Source organism: Dipodomys merriami, unplaced genomic scaffold (genome assembly GCF_024711535.1).
Source record: "Dipodomys merriami isolate MVZ:Mamm:240054 unplaced genomic scaffold, mDipMer1.0.p SCAF_129, whole genome shotgun sequence".
In the NCBI taxonomy this organism is placed as follows: Eukaryota; Metazoa; Chordata; class Mammalia; order Rodentia; family Heteromyidae; genus Dipodomys; species Dipodomys merriami.
Genome location: NW_027202593.1, coordinates 2,414,209 through 2,429,941, shown reverse-complemented (window position 1 = coordinate 2,429,941; position 15,733 = coordinate 2,414,209). Strand labels below are relative to the sequence as shown.

The 15,733-nt window shown below is 41.1% G+C and overlaps 1 protein-coding gene across 1 annotated transcript; it reads right to left on the bottom strand.

Moving 5' to 3' along the window:
* Positions 1-1,767: 1,767 nt before the first annotated feature.
* On the bottom strand, positions 1,768-8,855 carry LOC138824458 (interstitial collagenase). Its single transcript, XM_070018336.1, has 10 exons — positions 8,634-8,855; positions 7,981-8,225; positions 7,724-7,872; positions 7,372-7,497; positions 6,549-6,704; positions 6,305-6,422; positions 4,340-4,473; positions 3,185-3,347; positions 2,490-2,593; positions 1,768-2,316 (listed from the first exon to the last, which is right to left on the bottom strand). The coding sequence occupies exons 1-10, from the start codon at positions 8,733-8,735 to the stop codon at positions 2,207-2,209; spliced, it is 1,407 nt and encodes a 468-aa protein (XP_069874437.1). The 5' UTR covers positions 8,736-8,855; the 3' UTR covers positions 1,768-2,206.
* Between the last annotated feature and the right edge of the window lie 6,878 nt (positions 8,856-15,733).

The following is a 15,733-nucleotide window of genomic DNA, read 5'->3' as shown; positions in this document are numbered from 1 at the left end:
GAGAAGACATATTTTTAATACTAATTTACTAATTCATGCTATGGAAAAACTATCAGCTGAAGTGCACTTGTGGACTCAGATAATAAAGGAAATCTCTAAATACTCTTCTAATATCACTCTGTATGAAGTTCCTTAAGAAAAGCATATCTGTTATAGTAGTTTCCCATTTAGTTAAGTTTTTTTTTTTTTTGGGTCCGGTCATGGGGCCTGAACTCTGGGCCTGGGCGCTGTCCCTCAGCTCTTCAGCTCAAGGCTAGCACTCTACCACTTGAGCCACAGCGCCACTTCTGGCTTTTTTTCTTTTTGCTTATGTGGTGCTGAGGAATCAAACCCAGGGCCTCAGGTGTCCAAGGCAAGCGCTCTACCACTGAGCCACCTTCCCAGCCCATTTAGCTAAGTTTACAGAGGTCTATAATCTGTTTTGTATTTATTTATTTATTTATTTATTTATTTATTTTGGGTCCGGTCATGGGGCCTGAACTCTGGGCCTGGGCACTGTCCCTCAGCTCTTCAGCTCAAGGCTAGCGCTCTACCACTTGAGCCACAGTGCCACTTCCGGCTTTTTTTCTTTTTGCTTATGTGGTGCTGGGGAATCGAACCCAGGGCCTCATGCATGCAAGGCAAGCGCTCTACCACTGAGCCACCTTCCCAGCCCCCTGTTTTGTATTTATAACTGTTTCAAGGATTAATTGAAAAGATTATCATAGGATTTCCCCCTCCCTTTTGCTTTGAAGTCTTCAGTAGCACAGCCATCTGTGCAGTCCTCTCAGGATACAGGGGCTTTGCTGCTTCTATCTAAAATACGGGAAAAGAACCTTCAAGGGCTTTTCCTTGGTCCTCCCTGTATGAAATAGGGAACAAATGGGATTTGTTTAAATCTGATCAAGGGAATAAGCACAGGATGTCACTGTTAGAGGATTGTGAGTCAGAGCCCTATTTATCACCTATCTTTTTAAGCTTCTCAGAGTGTAAAATCATAATGTCATTCAAGATCACTCATATCAGTGACAATTTAGATCTAGTAAAAGGCGAAAGATTTAAATGATCTGAAGAGAAACCAGAGTATACAGCTTAGATCTAGTAGCCATTTTGTCCTTGCAAAATATGAGTACTCCTCTTTTCTCAGTTCCATAACACACAAACACACCTCCCCAATCCCTTCCCTTCCCTTCTTTCTCCTCCTGCCAGAAGAAGTTAGATGCCCACTGTCTGCCAGTCTCCTCTTTCTGTACTGTGGAAGCACTGGACTTTAGGGAAATGTTCCCACCTGCTCAGCAGAGAACATGAATCCATATAGGAAGCTCTATCGTATTGTTCCTAAAAACAAGTTTGGACTCTTTTTGAAACAAGAATAATAGATTTCTCTCTTCCTTTTTTTTTTGGTCAGTTGTGGGACTTGAACTCTGGGCCTGGGTACTGTCTCTGAGTTCTTCAGTTCAAGGCGAGCCCTCAACCACTTAAGCCACAGCACCACTTCTGGTTTTCTGGTGGTTAATTGGAGACAGAGTCTCATGGACTTTCCCACCTGGGCTGGTTTTGAACCGCAATCCTCAGATCTCAGCCTCCTGAGTATCCTCCTTCTTTATAACACATGATCCATGGAAATTGAAAAATTTTGTATATACTAATTTCCAATATAAACATTTTTCGTATTGTTCCAAACTTGAGAATTAATCTGTTAAGTTTCACTTTATCATCAGACCACCACAATATGATAAATGTAACAGCAATAATGCAGCAAAGACAAGGATGGATTTATTCCAAATATCAAATGCTTTATTTTGAATAAGAAGAATCATCCCTTGGATAGTTGTTTGTGTGTTCTGGAGATATTTCCCCTTTGGTGTAGGTTTATGTCTCTTGACTCTCTTTTGAGATATTCATCAATGAAGCTCAACTCCAGGATCAGACTCATCCTGTGGATGATCCTCTTTACCACACTGGCTCGGGTGGGCCTGTCAACCAGGAATCTGACCTTTATTTGGCCATTGATTGTGAAACTAAATTATATCATAATATAAAACACTGTACTGTAAATTATAAAAATGCAGAATAAAGTATAAATAGCAGGGCAAAGCATAAATAGTTCTGTGCATCTGTGCTTCTAGAAGTTAAATAAAATACTGAAAACAAATATATGGCTCTTGAGAAATACATCTTCCTTGGGCTCACAAAGCATCTTTCCCATGAACTCTGATGCAGCTTTTCATTTTTTTCTGCAGTTGAACCAGCTATTAGCTTTCTGGAGAGACAGAATTCGCTTTGTTTTAGCATCAAATTTGTATTGCCTTGTTCCATGAAAGAAATAAAAAAAACCTATAAGAAAAAAAAGAAATTTGCTATATTATACAAGTAGTTTCTAGGATTAACTTGAACTTGTGAGCACCACATGTCGCTACCACATATTTTAGACATCTGTTCTTCCAAATAGCAATACTAATGCAGTTACTATGACAACAAAGTGGAGGAAATCATTTGTATTCACTTACCATCTTTCTTGAAAACAGCATCAACTTTGTGGCCAATTCCAGGAAAGTCATGTGCTATCATTTTGGGATAACCTGCATCCATGGACCGTTTATATTCATCATACCTGGTCAAAAAGGAATTTGGAACATCAGAACTGTGCTAAATACACACAGTCTAAAAATCATTTCAGGAAAAGTACCACAGCATGAATTTAATGAGAGATTTTCATCCTAGAGATTGGAGGAGGAGAACTAAAACATTTAGAATACCCCTCTAAAATCCAACATCTAATTTTAATCATCCAGTATGTTCTATACTATGTAAGGTTCAGTGCTGGGAAAGCCAAGTTCCTTTTGGCCAGTGTAACTCCATAAAAACAAATGCCTCCATTTTGATACTTTTTTAAAGACTCAATACTACACACTTCCCTGTAGTCCTTGCTCAGACCTGTATGATCACTAGTTTCTAGGCCATGGACTAAATGGGTATAAATGGGTGCAGTCACTCACAGAAAAGGCAACTGGCCAAGGCAATCTTAAACTCATCTCAGATTCTAAATAGAAAGACTTGGCATCCCAATTGTGTGTGTGTGTGTTTGTGTGTGTGTGTGTGTGTGTGTGTGTGTGTGTGTGTGTGTGTGTGTGTGTGCGTGCGTGCGTGTGCGTGTGTGTGTGTGTGTGTGTGTGTGTGTGTGTGAGTGTGACTTAGTCTTTACCTCCAGTACTTGTTAGCAACGAAGAAGTATGTTTTCCCAGTGTCTTCCTCCGAAACGGCAGCATCGATATGTTTCACAGTCCTGGGGAAGCTGAAAGAGCTGTAGATGTCCTTGGGGTATCCCCGGAGCACGTCCTGTCCCTGCACAGCCCAGTACTTACTCCCTGCCAATCAAACAAGAGATAGCCATGACAGCCTCCGGCTCCTACAGACAGTGAGCCACATCCCCAGCCGTTCTGAAGTCCCTCAGTACTGGGCAAGTATGCTAGCTGCAGATTGCAAACTCTCTAGGAAGAGAGTTTTTTCTTTAAATACTGATGCTAGGATCTTACCCGTCTCAAACCAATTTGTATTTTTTAACATGTTGTAGGTGAGGCAAATCTACAACAAACTTTGGAGGGGACAGAACATCTGGTGGCTAGAGTTCACTGTGGTGCCTCAATGATAGCGTGTTTCAAGTGGAATCTTGAAGGGGCAGAGCAGTGGAGGGACTCATGGTGTAGAATAACTTGTGGTCCTGAATTCACATCCTGCCATCAGGTACAGTTTCAGATATGTGAATATATGCTGTCTACAGTCTATACATTTACAGCCATTAAAGCCCCACCTTTTATAAACCAATGCTTAGGTCCTGAAGCCACAACTATTCAGGTACATCAAAATGCTTGCTCAGTAGCATGGGCTACTGCAGAAAAGAGCATACTAATAGTAAGTACAAACACGCTCATCATCAAAGAGATTTGAATAATGGAAAGAGTCCTGGATTGTAGTCCAGTAACAGCTCTGCTACCTGTGGACTCTGTATCCTCGAAGGAGAAAAGGAAACCATGTAAAGAAAATCTTTCATCCTCTATAAAATTAGACCATCTTTCAGTTTTATTTCTGAGTACCCCCTAGCATATGGAAGGATTTTATACCTAATTTATACATAAAACCCACTTGAAAGTCCAAATTCATAAACAGACCCTGAGCAGTTCTATCTATCTACAGTCTTTTACTTTTTACTCATTCTCAATTCATGAGGTAATTAGCACCTCTGATAAGGCTGTTAGGTTTTTCAAAGCCCCATGGAGCCAATGTAGCTGATATGCTCATTATCCCACCTCAACTCAAAAAACGAATTCATAGACATGGTGACAATCTTCTTAAGCATTACCTTTGAAAAACCGGATTTCATCCCTCTCAGCAAGTTCATAAGCAGCTTCAATTCCACTTGGCAGACTTGGCCAGAAAACAGAAATGAAGTTGAGTTCGACTTCTGGGTAAACAGAATTGGCACGCATGTAGAACCTGATTTGAGAAGAGGAGAAAATGAGTTTTTTTTTTGTCTTATCCTTAGAAATCTCTGATTGACATCCAGCTCCTTCTTGGCAATGGCAGCCATGGTATACTTGGAAATAGTTAATATCTGCTTCTTCAAAGAAGGTGATAGAACATAGAAAGATCTGGCTATTTTCCTATGGAGAAACTCCTACCATGGCCAATTCCAAAAGTCACACTAGGGCACAATCATTTGATTTTACAACAGTTTGAATGCATTAAGCATAAATAACCTCAAAAACACAAATCACACAATAAGTATAAGGTAATATTCTTTTTATTTTTATTCAACTATAACTTAATTCCTTCATATAATGTACTTTTAATAATGTCTCTAGTTCACAAACTACTTGGAAAGTTCATCACAAGTTAGGTTGGCTTTGGTTAGCTACTGGGAGAAAGGCACGGTACATTACCATGGGAATGTATCATATCTGGTGGGTGATAATCTCAAGACTGCTTGTTGATACCAAAACTTGTGGGCACTCAAGTTTTAAATCTAAAACCCATTTTAAATCTAAAATGGTATATAATTTCATCACATAATCCATACATATCTTTGCCTTCTTTAAATCATTTTGTGATACCTTAATACCTAATACAGTGTAAATGCCAGAAGCAACTATTATATTTCATTAATGTTCTCATGACAAGAAAATAGTCTGTACATGTTTTATACAGCTCCAATTTTAAAAGCTTGTTCATTGAATGCACAGAGGTACAGCTCCCTGGTGCAGAAGGCTGGCTGACTTACTGCTCAGCCTTTCCCTCCATCCATCATGCCTCATTACGAAAGTCCACATGAGGACTTGCTCTATGTCAACGTTTGAGAGGAGGGTATCTGTGGCCACACGGTTAGTTACTGGCAAAGGTTAGTTTTATTCTTGGCTTATGCATCCACTCCCTTCTAGTCCTTGGATTAGAACACAATGCTGATTCCGCAATTCATCAGGGGCTATGAACTTGGCCAGGCAGAAGACACTGTCATTGGGCTGAGAGGAAAGATTTCTGGACTCCAGACCACATAGGAGAGTGGCCTGGGTATCAGAACCTGACTTCTAGGGCCAGTCTTGCCTCTCTCTGGCTTGAGACTTGGGTAGCTCAGTTACTATCTCTGGCCTTCTGGGTTTTCCTGATATAGAGATGTGTAAGTGATCTCAGAGTCCCTTAATTGATCTTGTTGCCTGGAGTCATCTCTCAAATAACTGTCTGGCTAGGTTTATCTTGGTAAGACTGTTCTCTTAATACTAAGCCACATCAAATCCTATGGTTACAACCAGTCTTATGTCACCTGTGACCTCTGTGACCACCAGAGTCTCTTTTCCCTTCTCTCTGCCTTACTTTACCCATCAATTAAATCAGATTATATTCACTGATTTTTTTTGGGGGGGGGGGTCTGGTCATAGGCCTGAACTCTGGGCCTGGGCGCTGTTCCTCAGCTCTTCAGCTCAAGGCTAGTGCTCTACCACTTGAGCCACAGTGCCACTTCCAGCTTTTTTTTTCTGCTTATGTGGTACTGAAGAATCGAACCCAGGGCCTCAGGCATCCAAGGCAAGTACTCTACCACTGAGCTACCTTCCCAGCCCCATTTACTGATTTTTTTTTATAACAATATGTTCTGAGAATCAAATGACCTGACTGATGAGGGAATAACAATATGTGAATATATTCATATGCAAATATATTTTGAATGCAGGCAGTTGCTACTGCATAATTATAGATGTGAGCAAATGCATAATTAGCCCTTGTATTAGTGGCTCATAGAAGTAAGTGCAGAACATTACAAGAAGTGAGAGCTGACCTGTCTTTGAAGAACATCAGTTCTCCCCTGATTGTAGTTATGGCATCAAAGGTTAGCTTGCTGTCACAGACTTCCGGGGTCTGTGAGCCTGTTGGCTGGGTGGGATTTTTCGAAGGTCCTAAAAAAGAGAGCCAGAGTTAGTTCTGACTAGTGTTGGAGAGCTACACAAGTTAAGGGGTACTTTGTCTGAAGTGGGTATGAAGACAGGTAGAGCGTTGTTCATGATGTTTTTCCTCTTACCCACCATATATGGTTTGGATTCCGTTAATGTCATCCTGAGCTAGCTGAACATCTCCACTGAAGATGTAGTTGGGGTACATCAATGCCCCAATATCCGTGGAGTGAGAGAGTCCAAGGGAGTGGCCCAGTTCATGAGCAGCAACACGATACAAATTGTAATCTAAAATGTTCAATAAACCCATTTGCAATTATTTAAAATGTGTCAGTTTTGAGATGTTGCAGGAATAATCTACAACTCTATAGAGTCTAAGGAACATGTTTTCTTTTTTTTTGAGATACGCACACATATAACATTGTTTTTCTGAAGGTGGGAGGCATTAATATATTACTATATTAATAATATATTAATAATGAAGAGACATAGTCAAGCCTGAAGTCTAGGACTACACTGAGGGGATCAGGACAGCTTTATTGCCTGAGAGTGTAATATAGATGAGTCAGTCTTGTTAATGATTAGCTGGTGCATTTTATTTCACAGAGAAGCAATGAAGTTATATTAACATTTAACATTTTCCCTTATTTACAAAACCATAAATATGTAACTCCTTTCCTCCTTTAAACTGTAAATTCCATTTAGGTGTCCACAAGTTAAAAAAAATGAAAAAATTTAACAATTTCTTAATAGGAATTTTAGAGCATTCTATTTGTTGCTAAATTAATAGATAGAAACTAGCAGAAAAGATCCTCTTATTCTTTTCTAAATGTACCATTAACTTTCTAAGCAGTAACAGAAAAGTGCCTCCTTCTACTCATGAATCTGTCAAATCAACCAGTATTACAGTAAAGCATGAAGGGTGAATTGAAACAAGCAAAACCAGCTGACTTACCTCTGTAATTGTTGGTCCACCTTTCATCTTCATCGAAATGAGCATCCCCTCCAATACCTGGGCCTGGTTGAAAAGCGTGAGCAAGGTTTCCTCCAGATCCATCAAAAGGAGAATTGTCATGATGATCTGCCAAAAAACAAAACAAAACAAAAACCAAAGTCATCCACAGCTCCTTTGGCTCTCCTCTGAGGCTAACTTGGGAGGACAACCATTAGCTTTGTTAAGAAGCCAACAGACTTCCATGCAGTGCGCACGACCTTCTCTCCTTAGCTCAATAAAATCTAGTGCTTGTCAACAAGAAAATCTAGCTGCAAGCTGAAGAGATTTAAAGGCAGGGTGAAGAAGAGCTTACCTCCTCTGACAAAGGATATCATTATATCTGCTTGGCCGGCAGGGAGCTTGGTAAATGTCAGGGGTGTCACATTACTCCAGAGTTGAAAGGCTTTCTCTATGGCGTGGTCCACCTCTGCTTTGGACAAATCTGGCGTATAGTTTTCGATCCTTAAAACAAAGTGAAATACAGAATAGGAAATAAAGTGAAATGGAAATCATTAGACCCAATTTCTTACCTACTTCTCTAATGGCAAATCATGCTCTCCGTCTGATTACCTGTAAGTCAGATCTGTTTTCTCCCAGCGAGGGTTCCCCTGGGTGAGAACAAACCGAGCCACGTCAGGCACCCCACATCTGGGCTGCTTCATCACCTTCATGGTCTCAGCATCTGGCTTCCCAGTCACTCGCAGCCCAAAGAATTCCTGCATTTGCTTCAGCTTTTCAACCACGGAACCACTGTTTCTGCGCCTTTCAATGTGTGTCCCCACATCCTTCAAATCATAGTATTTTTCCAGGTATTTCTGATAAAAGATAAAATAATTGAAGCACTAAATGGAAAACATTTCTCAGCTTTCGTTTAGATCTTTGTTGTTCTTATTCTTGTGGGAAAATGTACTTTCAGTGCAGAAATCTCTCCACCCTTAATGACGAAGAAGCTTGAGCTTCATAGTGCAGCAGACTTTGTAGAGCAGGACTGTTGCACATCTACGATTTGTAAGGTGAGTGCTGCACCCTGCCTCTTCAGTTGCCTCTAGCCTCTGCCTGGAAAAGAGGGAGCCTGTACTTGGGTGAATGCATTTTGAGGAGCATTCTGTTGCTGACAAAAAGCATTTGTCTTTAAAGGAAATCAGTCTTTAGCTACTACTATACTATGGTAGAAAAATGCAGACTGAAGACTTTGTTCCTAGTGTGTGCAGGGCAGCATTTACCTGGACTGTCTCCACATCTTGCTGTTGGGTTTCTGGAGCCACAGGGAAGCTGTGAGATCCCACACCGCAGAGCAGAAGCAGCAGCAGAAAAAAGTGGGGCATGCTGACCTCAATCTTCGTTTGGGAAAACCAGCCAATGCTTCCCTATTGCCTTCTATTCTAGTCTGAGCTGGGAAGTTCTGCCTTTATATCCTAGAACTTCCAGAGAGCTGGAGGCTGTCTGACTCACGTTTTATAACATCCTCTTGATTAGCAACAAATTGCCTGAGCAATCATCACTTAAAAAAACATTAAAAAAAACCCCAGTGACTCCAAGCAGATTATTTGAGTTAGCTGGGTGTGGCAATCAATCCAATGATTAATATCAAACAGGACGTGTGAAACAGACCTTCTTTTTTTTGGGGGGGGGAGGGGCGTCTGGTCATGGGGCCTGAACTCTGGGCCTGGTCGCTGTCCCTCAGCTCTTCAGCTCAAGGCTAGCGCTCTACCACTTGAGTCACAGCGTCACTTCCGGCTTTTTTCTTTTTGCTTTTGTGGTGCTGAGGAATCGAACCCAGGGCCTCATGCATGCAAGGCAAGCGCTCTACCACTGAGCCACCTTCCCAGCCCCAAAACAGACCTTCTTTACCATGTAAACAGTTGTTTTCTCCTGGTCATATCATCCTATCAGACAAAGACCCCTGTTCCATACATAGGTACACAGTATTCAATGGCCTTTTGAAAAAACAGATTTTCTTACTTAATTGCAGGTCATAAAGTGCTTCTGATGCCTGCACACACCTTGCTCCCAGGGCAGAGGGGGGAATGTATAACACTAGTTGTGTGCAGTTGTGCAGCACTATAAGTACTCACTGGCTCTCCCAGGCTACCGGTGACCCCCCCCCTTTTGCCTTTGCTGTGCTACCTGAAATGCTAGTGCTAAAGCACTTCATCTTCATCCAAGACTAGGATGTGAGAACCTTGCCCAAGATGACTTCTTTCACAGATGGACAATGAGCCAACTCCCTGCCCTGTGCAGAGCCTGCCCATCGACAGGACCCTGTCAGAACATACAAGATGAGGTGGGGGCTGGCAAGAGACCAAGGCTGACTGTGGGGACTTATTTTTAATCACCCTTTCTCCTCTCAATGGGAGCACATCTTTGCTCAGTGGGGGTAGGTGCCACAAGTTTATTCTTTATGTATGCACCCACCCATGTACTTATACATTCAGTTTTGAAAGATAGTAATTTAACCTTTCTTCCACAGTAAAAGAGATGTATGGCTATGAGGTGAAAGATGCAGTCATGTTCCACATCAAACTGTCTTGGGTACCATTTGTGTTATCCCTACCACTCTTGGTCTATCTCCATAACTTCTCAGCTCCTTCCCCAACCTCCCTCCTTGACAATAGTTACATGAGATGTAGAGTTTGGAAGCACTGGCCTTCCTCCACCCCACTTCCTTTTCACTGTTCACCACTGATCCTCTTTGCTTTCTCAGGACTTTTCTCACCTGTGGATTTCTGTTTTCCTCACCATGCTGAGAAGAATCTCTTATTCATAAAAGTGCTTCAATGTATATCTTGGATTGATTTGAAAGTACCTGCTTCCTCTCTATAATTACCACAACTTCCTCATCAGTGTGGAGTAATATGGAATTCTAGAGAACAAGAGGAATTGGAAGAGACTCTCAGGAAAATGAATCTTCTTCTCATGGGCATCAGATGGGGGAATGGGATGGGAAGTGAACACAGCTCTGAGTGACCCCACACAGGGGCATGAAAAGAGAGGGTCTCCGTTGACTGGGAGTCAGACACTTAATGACCAGGGACTCTGGTAGTAGTAGAAGAGGCAGCCCCTTCCCCTTCCAGCTCCTCTGGGGCTTGGGAAACAAGGGTCACTAAGCAAAGTCACAAGAAAGGCATGTGACCACTAAGGATTGGGCAAGAACTCATAAATTATCATGGAGAAGTGGCTCATAAATGTCCACACATTCAGCATTTTCAAACTTTTGTAAACTACTGTAGTTTACAAAAAAAAAAACAAACGAAACCAGCAGTTTGCATGCTAGCTGAGTAGAGTTTTCCGGGGCAAGCTGGGGCCTAGACCCCTCCCACATCGCACCCACCCTGGTCTTGGGGTCAGTCTTGCAGCCATCGCCCTGAACACCAGAATGTTTCCTTACGCTGCAGGGCTGCTGACGTGGATTGGAAACTTGTTGCTTAAAATAGCTTCTTATTAAATTTCTTCCTGAAATAACTAAGGATTTTAAAATTAAGTTTTGAGAACATAAACAGCCTCAGGTTCGAGTGGTTCTGAATCCTGAAATTTTTATTTAAGTATTCATAGCAGAATTTCTGAATATGTATGTAATCTCTGGGCTAGGGCTTGTATGTGGTTATCTGACAGTAAAAAAACTAAGAGGAAAAAGGACCATAAAAATCTAGAGCAGAAAGCTAGGGATCCAGACCAATCAAACCTTGGCCATGCTTAGATTTGTATTTTTTATCTTAATCTTGTATTTTTTATTTTAATCTTGTTTCTTAAGTTCTATGCTTGGGAATGCGGCCTCTTCAGTTTTATTAATCCATTTGAGTTTCATATTTTTTTTTCTCACCTATTTTGGTCCTATAAGTCTTGAAGTAGTCTTTATTCTGAAATCTTAAATACACAATGCTGTTTTGTTTTTGGAGTGACACATGGGGAAAAATAAATTATTCTCTACTCTCTATTCTTCCCATCTGTGGCCATGAGGTAGCTTTATGGCTAAACAAGGTGTGTTAGACATTTAATGGTTGTCAGACATTGACATTCAGGGTTATCCTCCAGCGGGGAATAACCCATCAGCTATGAGTTCCCCTATCCCAGAATGTAAGGCATAGAGCCGATTCATGAATAGAGCTGTCTCTGACCTCTATGCAGACATGCACAATCTTGGGTATAGAAAACTTGGTTCCTGATAGAGAGAAAATGACTCAGGCACTAGACACTGGGATCAGGTTATTTATTTAAAACATTGTAGGTAGAATGTGGATACAATCACTGAGTGGATGTTATCTGGAACCTTGAATGTTATCTGCAAAAAGGAAACATACTGCCTAGCCCTGTTATTCATGATGTCATTCAGCTGACTTTGTAAAACGAATAAGGACTTTGTAAGCTGAATCACTAGGTATTGTAATTATTGTCTTCTAATCTTTGCTTCTCCACCATTAGCATAAGCCTTACTTTCTCCTCTAGCTCATTCATTCATTCATTCATTTAACAAAAGTCCATTGTTCCTTGAACAGCCCAGGCACTGTGTACCTTTGAGTTATTACTCTAGATGTTTTCTCTGCCTGAAAGACTGTTCCCATAGTATGGTTGGCAAGCTCTCACCTTCTCTAGTCCTTGTTCAGACATTTTCTTCTTAGTGAAACTCACTTCCATAACACTATTGAATATTGCACCCCCATGTTCACCTGTAGTTGTAATCCTCTTATCTCATTCTACTTTTCCTCTTTTCCATAATGCTTATCTCCTCCATCAAATGTATGATACAGTGTATTTATTGTCTATTCTCTGCCCTTTATGTTTATCTCCATACAGCAACATCATTCCAAAATTGGGAGCTTCAAAAGGGTAGAAAGAAGCCAGGTACAGGTGCCTGACACCTGTAACTCTAGCTACTCAGGAGGCTAAGATCTGAGGATTGTGGTTTGAAGCCAGCCTGGGTAAGAAAGTTTGTGAGATTCTTATCTCCAATTATGCTAGAATTGAGGCTGTGCCTCAAGTGGTAGCATGCCAGCTTTGGGTGGAAAAAAACCCCACAAAACAAAATGAAACCAAACTTTAGGTACAGCACACAATCCTTAGTTCAACCTTGACAACTGGCACACAAGAAAAGGTATCAGTGTCTTTGTCCTTCCTCAGCTGAGCATAATTTTGACCTAAGTTTCTGAGGACTGTGGTCTTGTGGTTATGACTCTCATCCACAAGGATATAATTTGAATATGAGCAGTTACAGGACCATTTTATCCTCTCTTAAGTCAAAAGATAACATGATATGATTGCGAGAAACAGGAGGAGGGCTGGGAAGATGGCTCAGTGGTATGAGCATGAGGCCCTGGGTTCAATTCCTCAGCACCACATAAACAAAAAGAAATAAGCCGGAAATGGCACTGTGGCTCAAGTGGTAGAGCACTAGCCTTGAACTGAAGAGCTGAGGGACAGCACCCAGGCCAAGAGTTCAGCCCCACGACCGGACCCCAAAAAAAAGAAAAAAAAGAAAGAAAAAAAGAAACAGGAGGAACAGTTGGATGGTATATAATCTATTCTAAATCACTCTCAACCTACTCTTTTTGTCAGCTTGCTGCAAAGAGCTAACCTCCTCTTCTGTCTCTTTTCCAGTTCAGTTAGTCTTAGCACAAGCAATCTCTCCTTTCTCTACCCTTTCGTTGTTAATCACATTTCTAGGTTGATTCATGTCAACTCAAAAGTAGAGAGGCTGCTGAGTGGATGAAAGATACGCCTGGGGTTAAGTCAGATGAATTAGATCTCTGGCTCTGTCTCTCCAGATGTACATGGTGACATTGTATGATCTCACTGAACACTAGCAATTTTTATAGAATGAGGTTAGTAATATCCACTTAATAGGCTAGAATTAAATAAGAAGGTACATAAAAAGTATTTATCTACTGTGTTAAGATAGGATTAATAAAACATGTCAGCCTTTCAGTTGGATTTGTTAATGGACAAGGAATTTGCTTTTTGATTACTTATTGAGCTTTAGTTGTATTATAATTTCCTTAAACATACACTTTAAATTTAAGATCATTTTTTGTTTCAGTACTAGTTTGAACTCAGTACTAGGTAAGCACTCTACCTCTTGAGCCACACTTTACTCTTCAAGTTTGACTTTCTAATTTTGTTTTTCTGTGTAGTGCTTGAAAAAAAAAGCAAGAGTATCTCTTTTGCTACCTCTTCAATAATTAATTGATCAATATAGTTAAAATGTGAAGTCTTTTCTCAGTGCTATTTCATTCACAACAACATTTTCATGAGTACTTCAAACTATGTTTATATTAACATAACTCTTCAGGTAATTCAAATTTACTATACAGACATAAATCTAACAAATGGAACATATATAAGTTCTTAAGTAACTCCCATTAATCTAATAACCAAAGAACTGAATAAGTCAAGATCGCATATGCTTTTCAAACATCTTAGAAACAGACAAAATAAATATACAGTGGTCACTACAACAGACTGATCGTAAAACAGCATATTATATAAAAAACCCTTCATCTCTTATTTTCTCATCTATGTTCCATCCACTAACCAGCCCACAAAAGGATTCCTGGCTTCTGCTTTCCTTCCCTTCCCAGCTTCATGCGCTGGATTTCTTCCTGTAACTGCAAGCACATCATGTACCTAGGGCCAGACCTGCCCAAGGCAAGAGGAGCTGATTACCTATTAAACATTATTCAGGGAGTCAGCATCACGTCACCACCAGGCTGGTTCTGGCTTGACATGTCCTCAAGCCTGGGCTCAGGTAGGTGGCTTCTGTTGGTGTCAGTCAAACCCTGACCAATGGCTGGGCAACACACACACACACACACACACACACACACACACACACACACACACACATTCACATGCATATACTTTGATACACATGTGTGCATGCACATAGACGCACACCCACACTCACACATGTGTGAATACATCTCTTCCACACAGACATTCCCCCCCTGCATCACCCTTGGTTTCATATATACACTCACACAGACATACATGTTCACAGCACATGAACACAGGCACCCTCTGTCTCTCACACACAGACATGACTTCTGGAACAAGAAAGCTTAGGGGAGATTTACAGACAGAAATAGTAGCAGGTTTAAGATTCCCCACTATTTATTACATTCATTATGAAAACCTACCTGGATCCTGTATTTTTAAGTAATGCTAACCAATAATCTCCTTCTACATAAACCAGTGATTTAGAACACTGGCCCTTGGGCTGTAGGAATTTTAAGCTACAGGACTGAGGAAGATCCAGCATAGAGACCATGTAGGATGTAGCAGGGCCTGTACTACAGAATGGAGTAAAAACAAACCAGATAAGACCACCCAGGCTGACTTACTGTGTGTTCCTCTAGACATAAGAACAAGAGCGTTGAGGCCAGGATGATATAAAATTAGAACCTGGCTATTTTCTGTGTCACCACAGCAAAGCTACTGATCCCTCCAAACGCCTACTTGTACAACACTGAGGCAAATCACAATCCCAGCTCCTATTATGTGGGTAAATGAACAGTCTGTATCAGACTGTAGTCCAGTTTCTAATACAAAACAGTTGTTCACTAAATAAAAATGGTTTAGTTCCTTTTGTCCAATCAAGCAAAACCAAGTATAAGAACTATGAATCAGGTCTTTCAGCACAAAGAAAATGATTGTGCTTCCTCCTCAGTCCAACTTTCCCACTACTGCTTTCTCACTCCACCCCCAATTTCTCTTCGTGGTGGCTAGACAGATTGCTTGCTGCAGTATCTTGTCTTCTATTCCACTCCCTAGCAGGTGAAATCCTCTGCAGCCTGGTGGTGGGACTCAGTGATGGCATGCTTAGTTAGAGAAGGTACAGACAAGAGCCTCAGAGCTGTCTTCTCATGGGTGGCTGGGGTTGCCTGGTTGGTTGATGCCTGGAACTACTTAGGGATTTTGCTGCTATGAGGAAAGCCTGATGGGAGATGATTGTACAGAGAACAAAATCAAGGCAGTAGCAGAGTGAAGGAACCAGAATCCTTTTCACACTGAACCTAAAACCTGCCTTGGTCCTGTACTTTTAAGTAATTCAAAACTGCCATTTCCTTTGCATGCACAGTTTGAATTTTCTTCTACCTAACCAAGGCATTTTAACTACACTCTTCCACTCACACTCAAAATTGAGCTCTGTGACACCCCCTAGTGCTGGAGGTAGATACGCAACCTACAATCCCCAGTGAAGTGCTCCTGTATAATCCCACTACTTAGCAAGTGGTCAGGCAGAGCCAAGAAATTATTTCCACACCAAGACACATTTTTGAGGGAGAAAGAGTCGCATCTATACTGTCTGGCTTGTTATAGGTATAGTTGT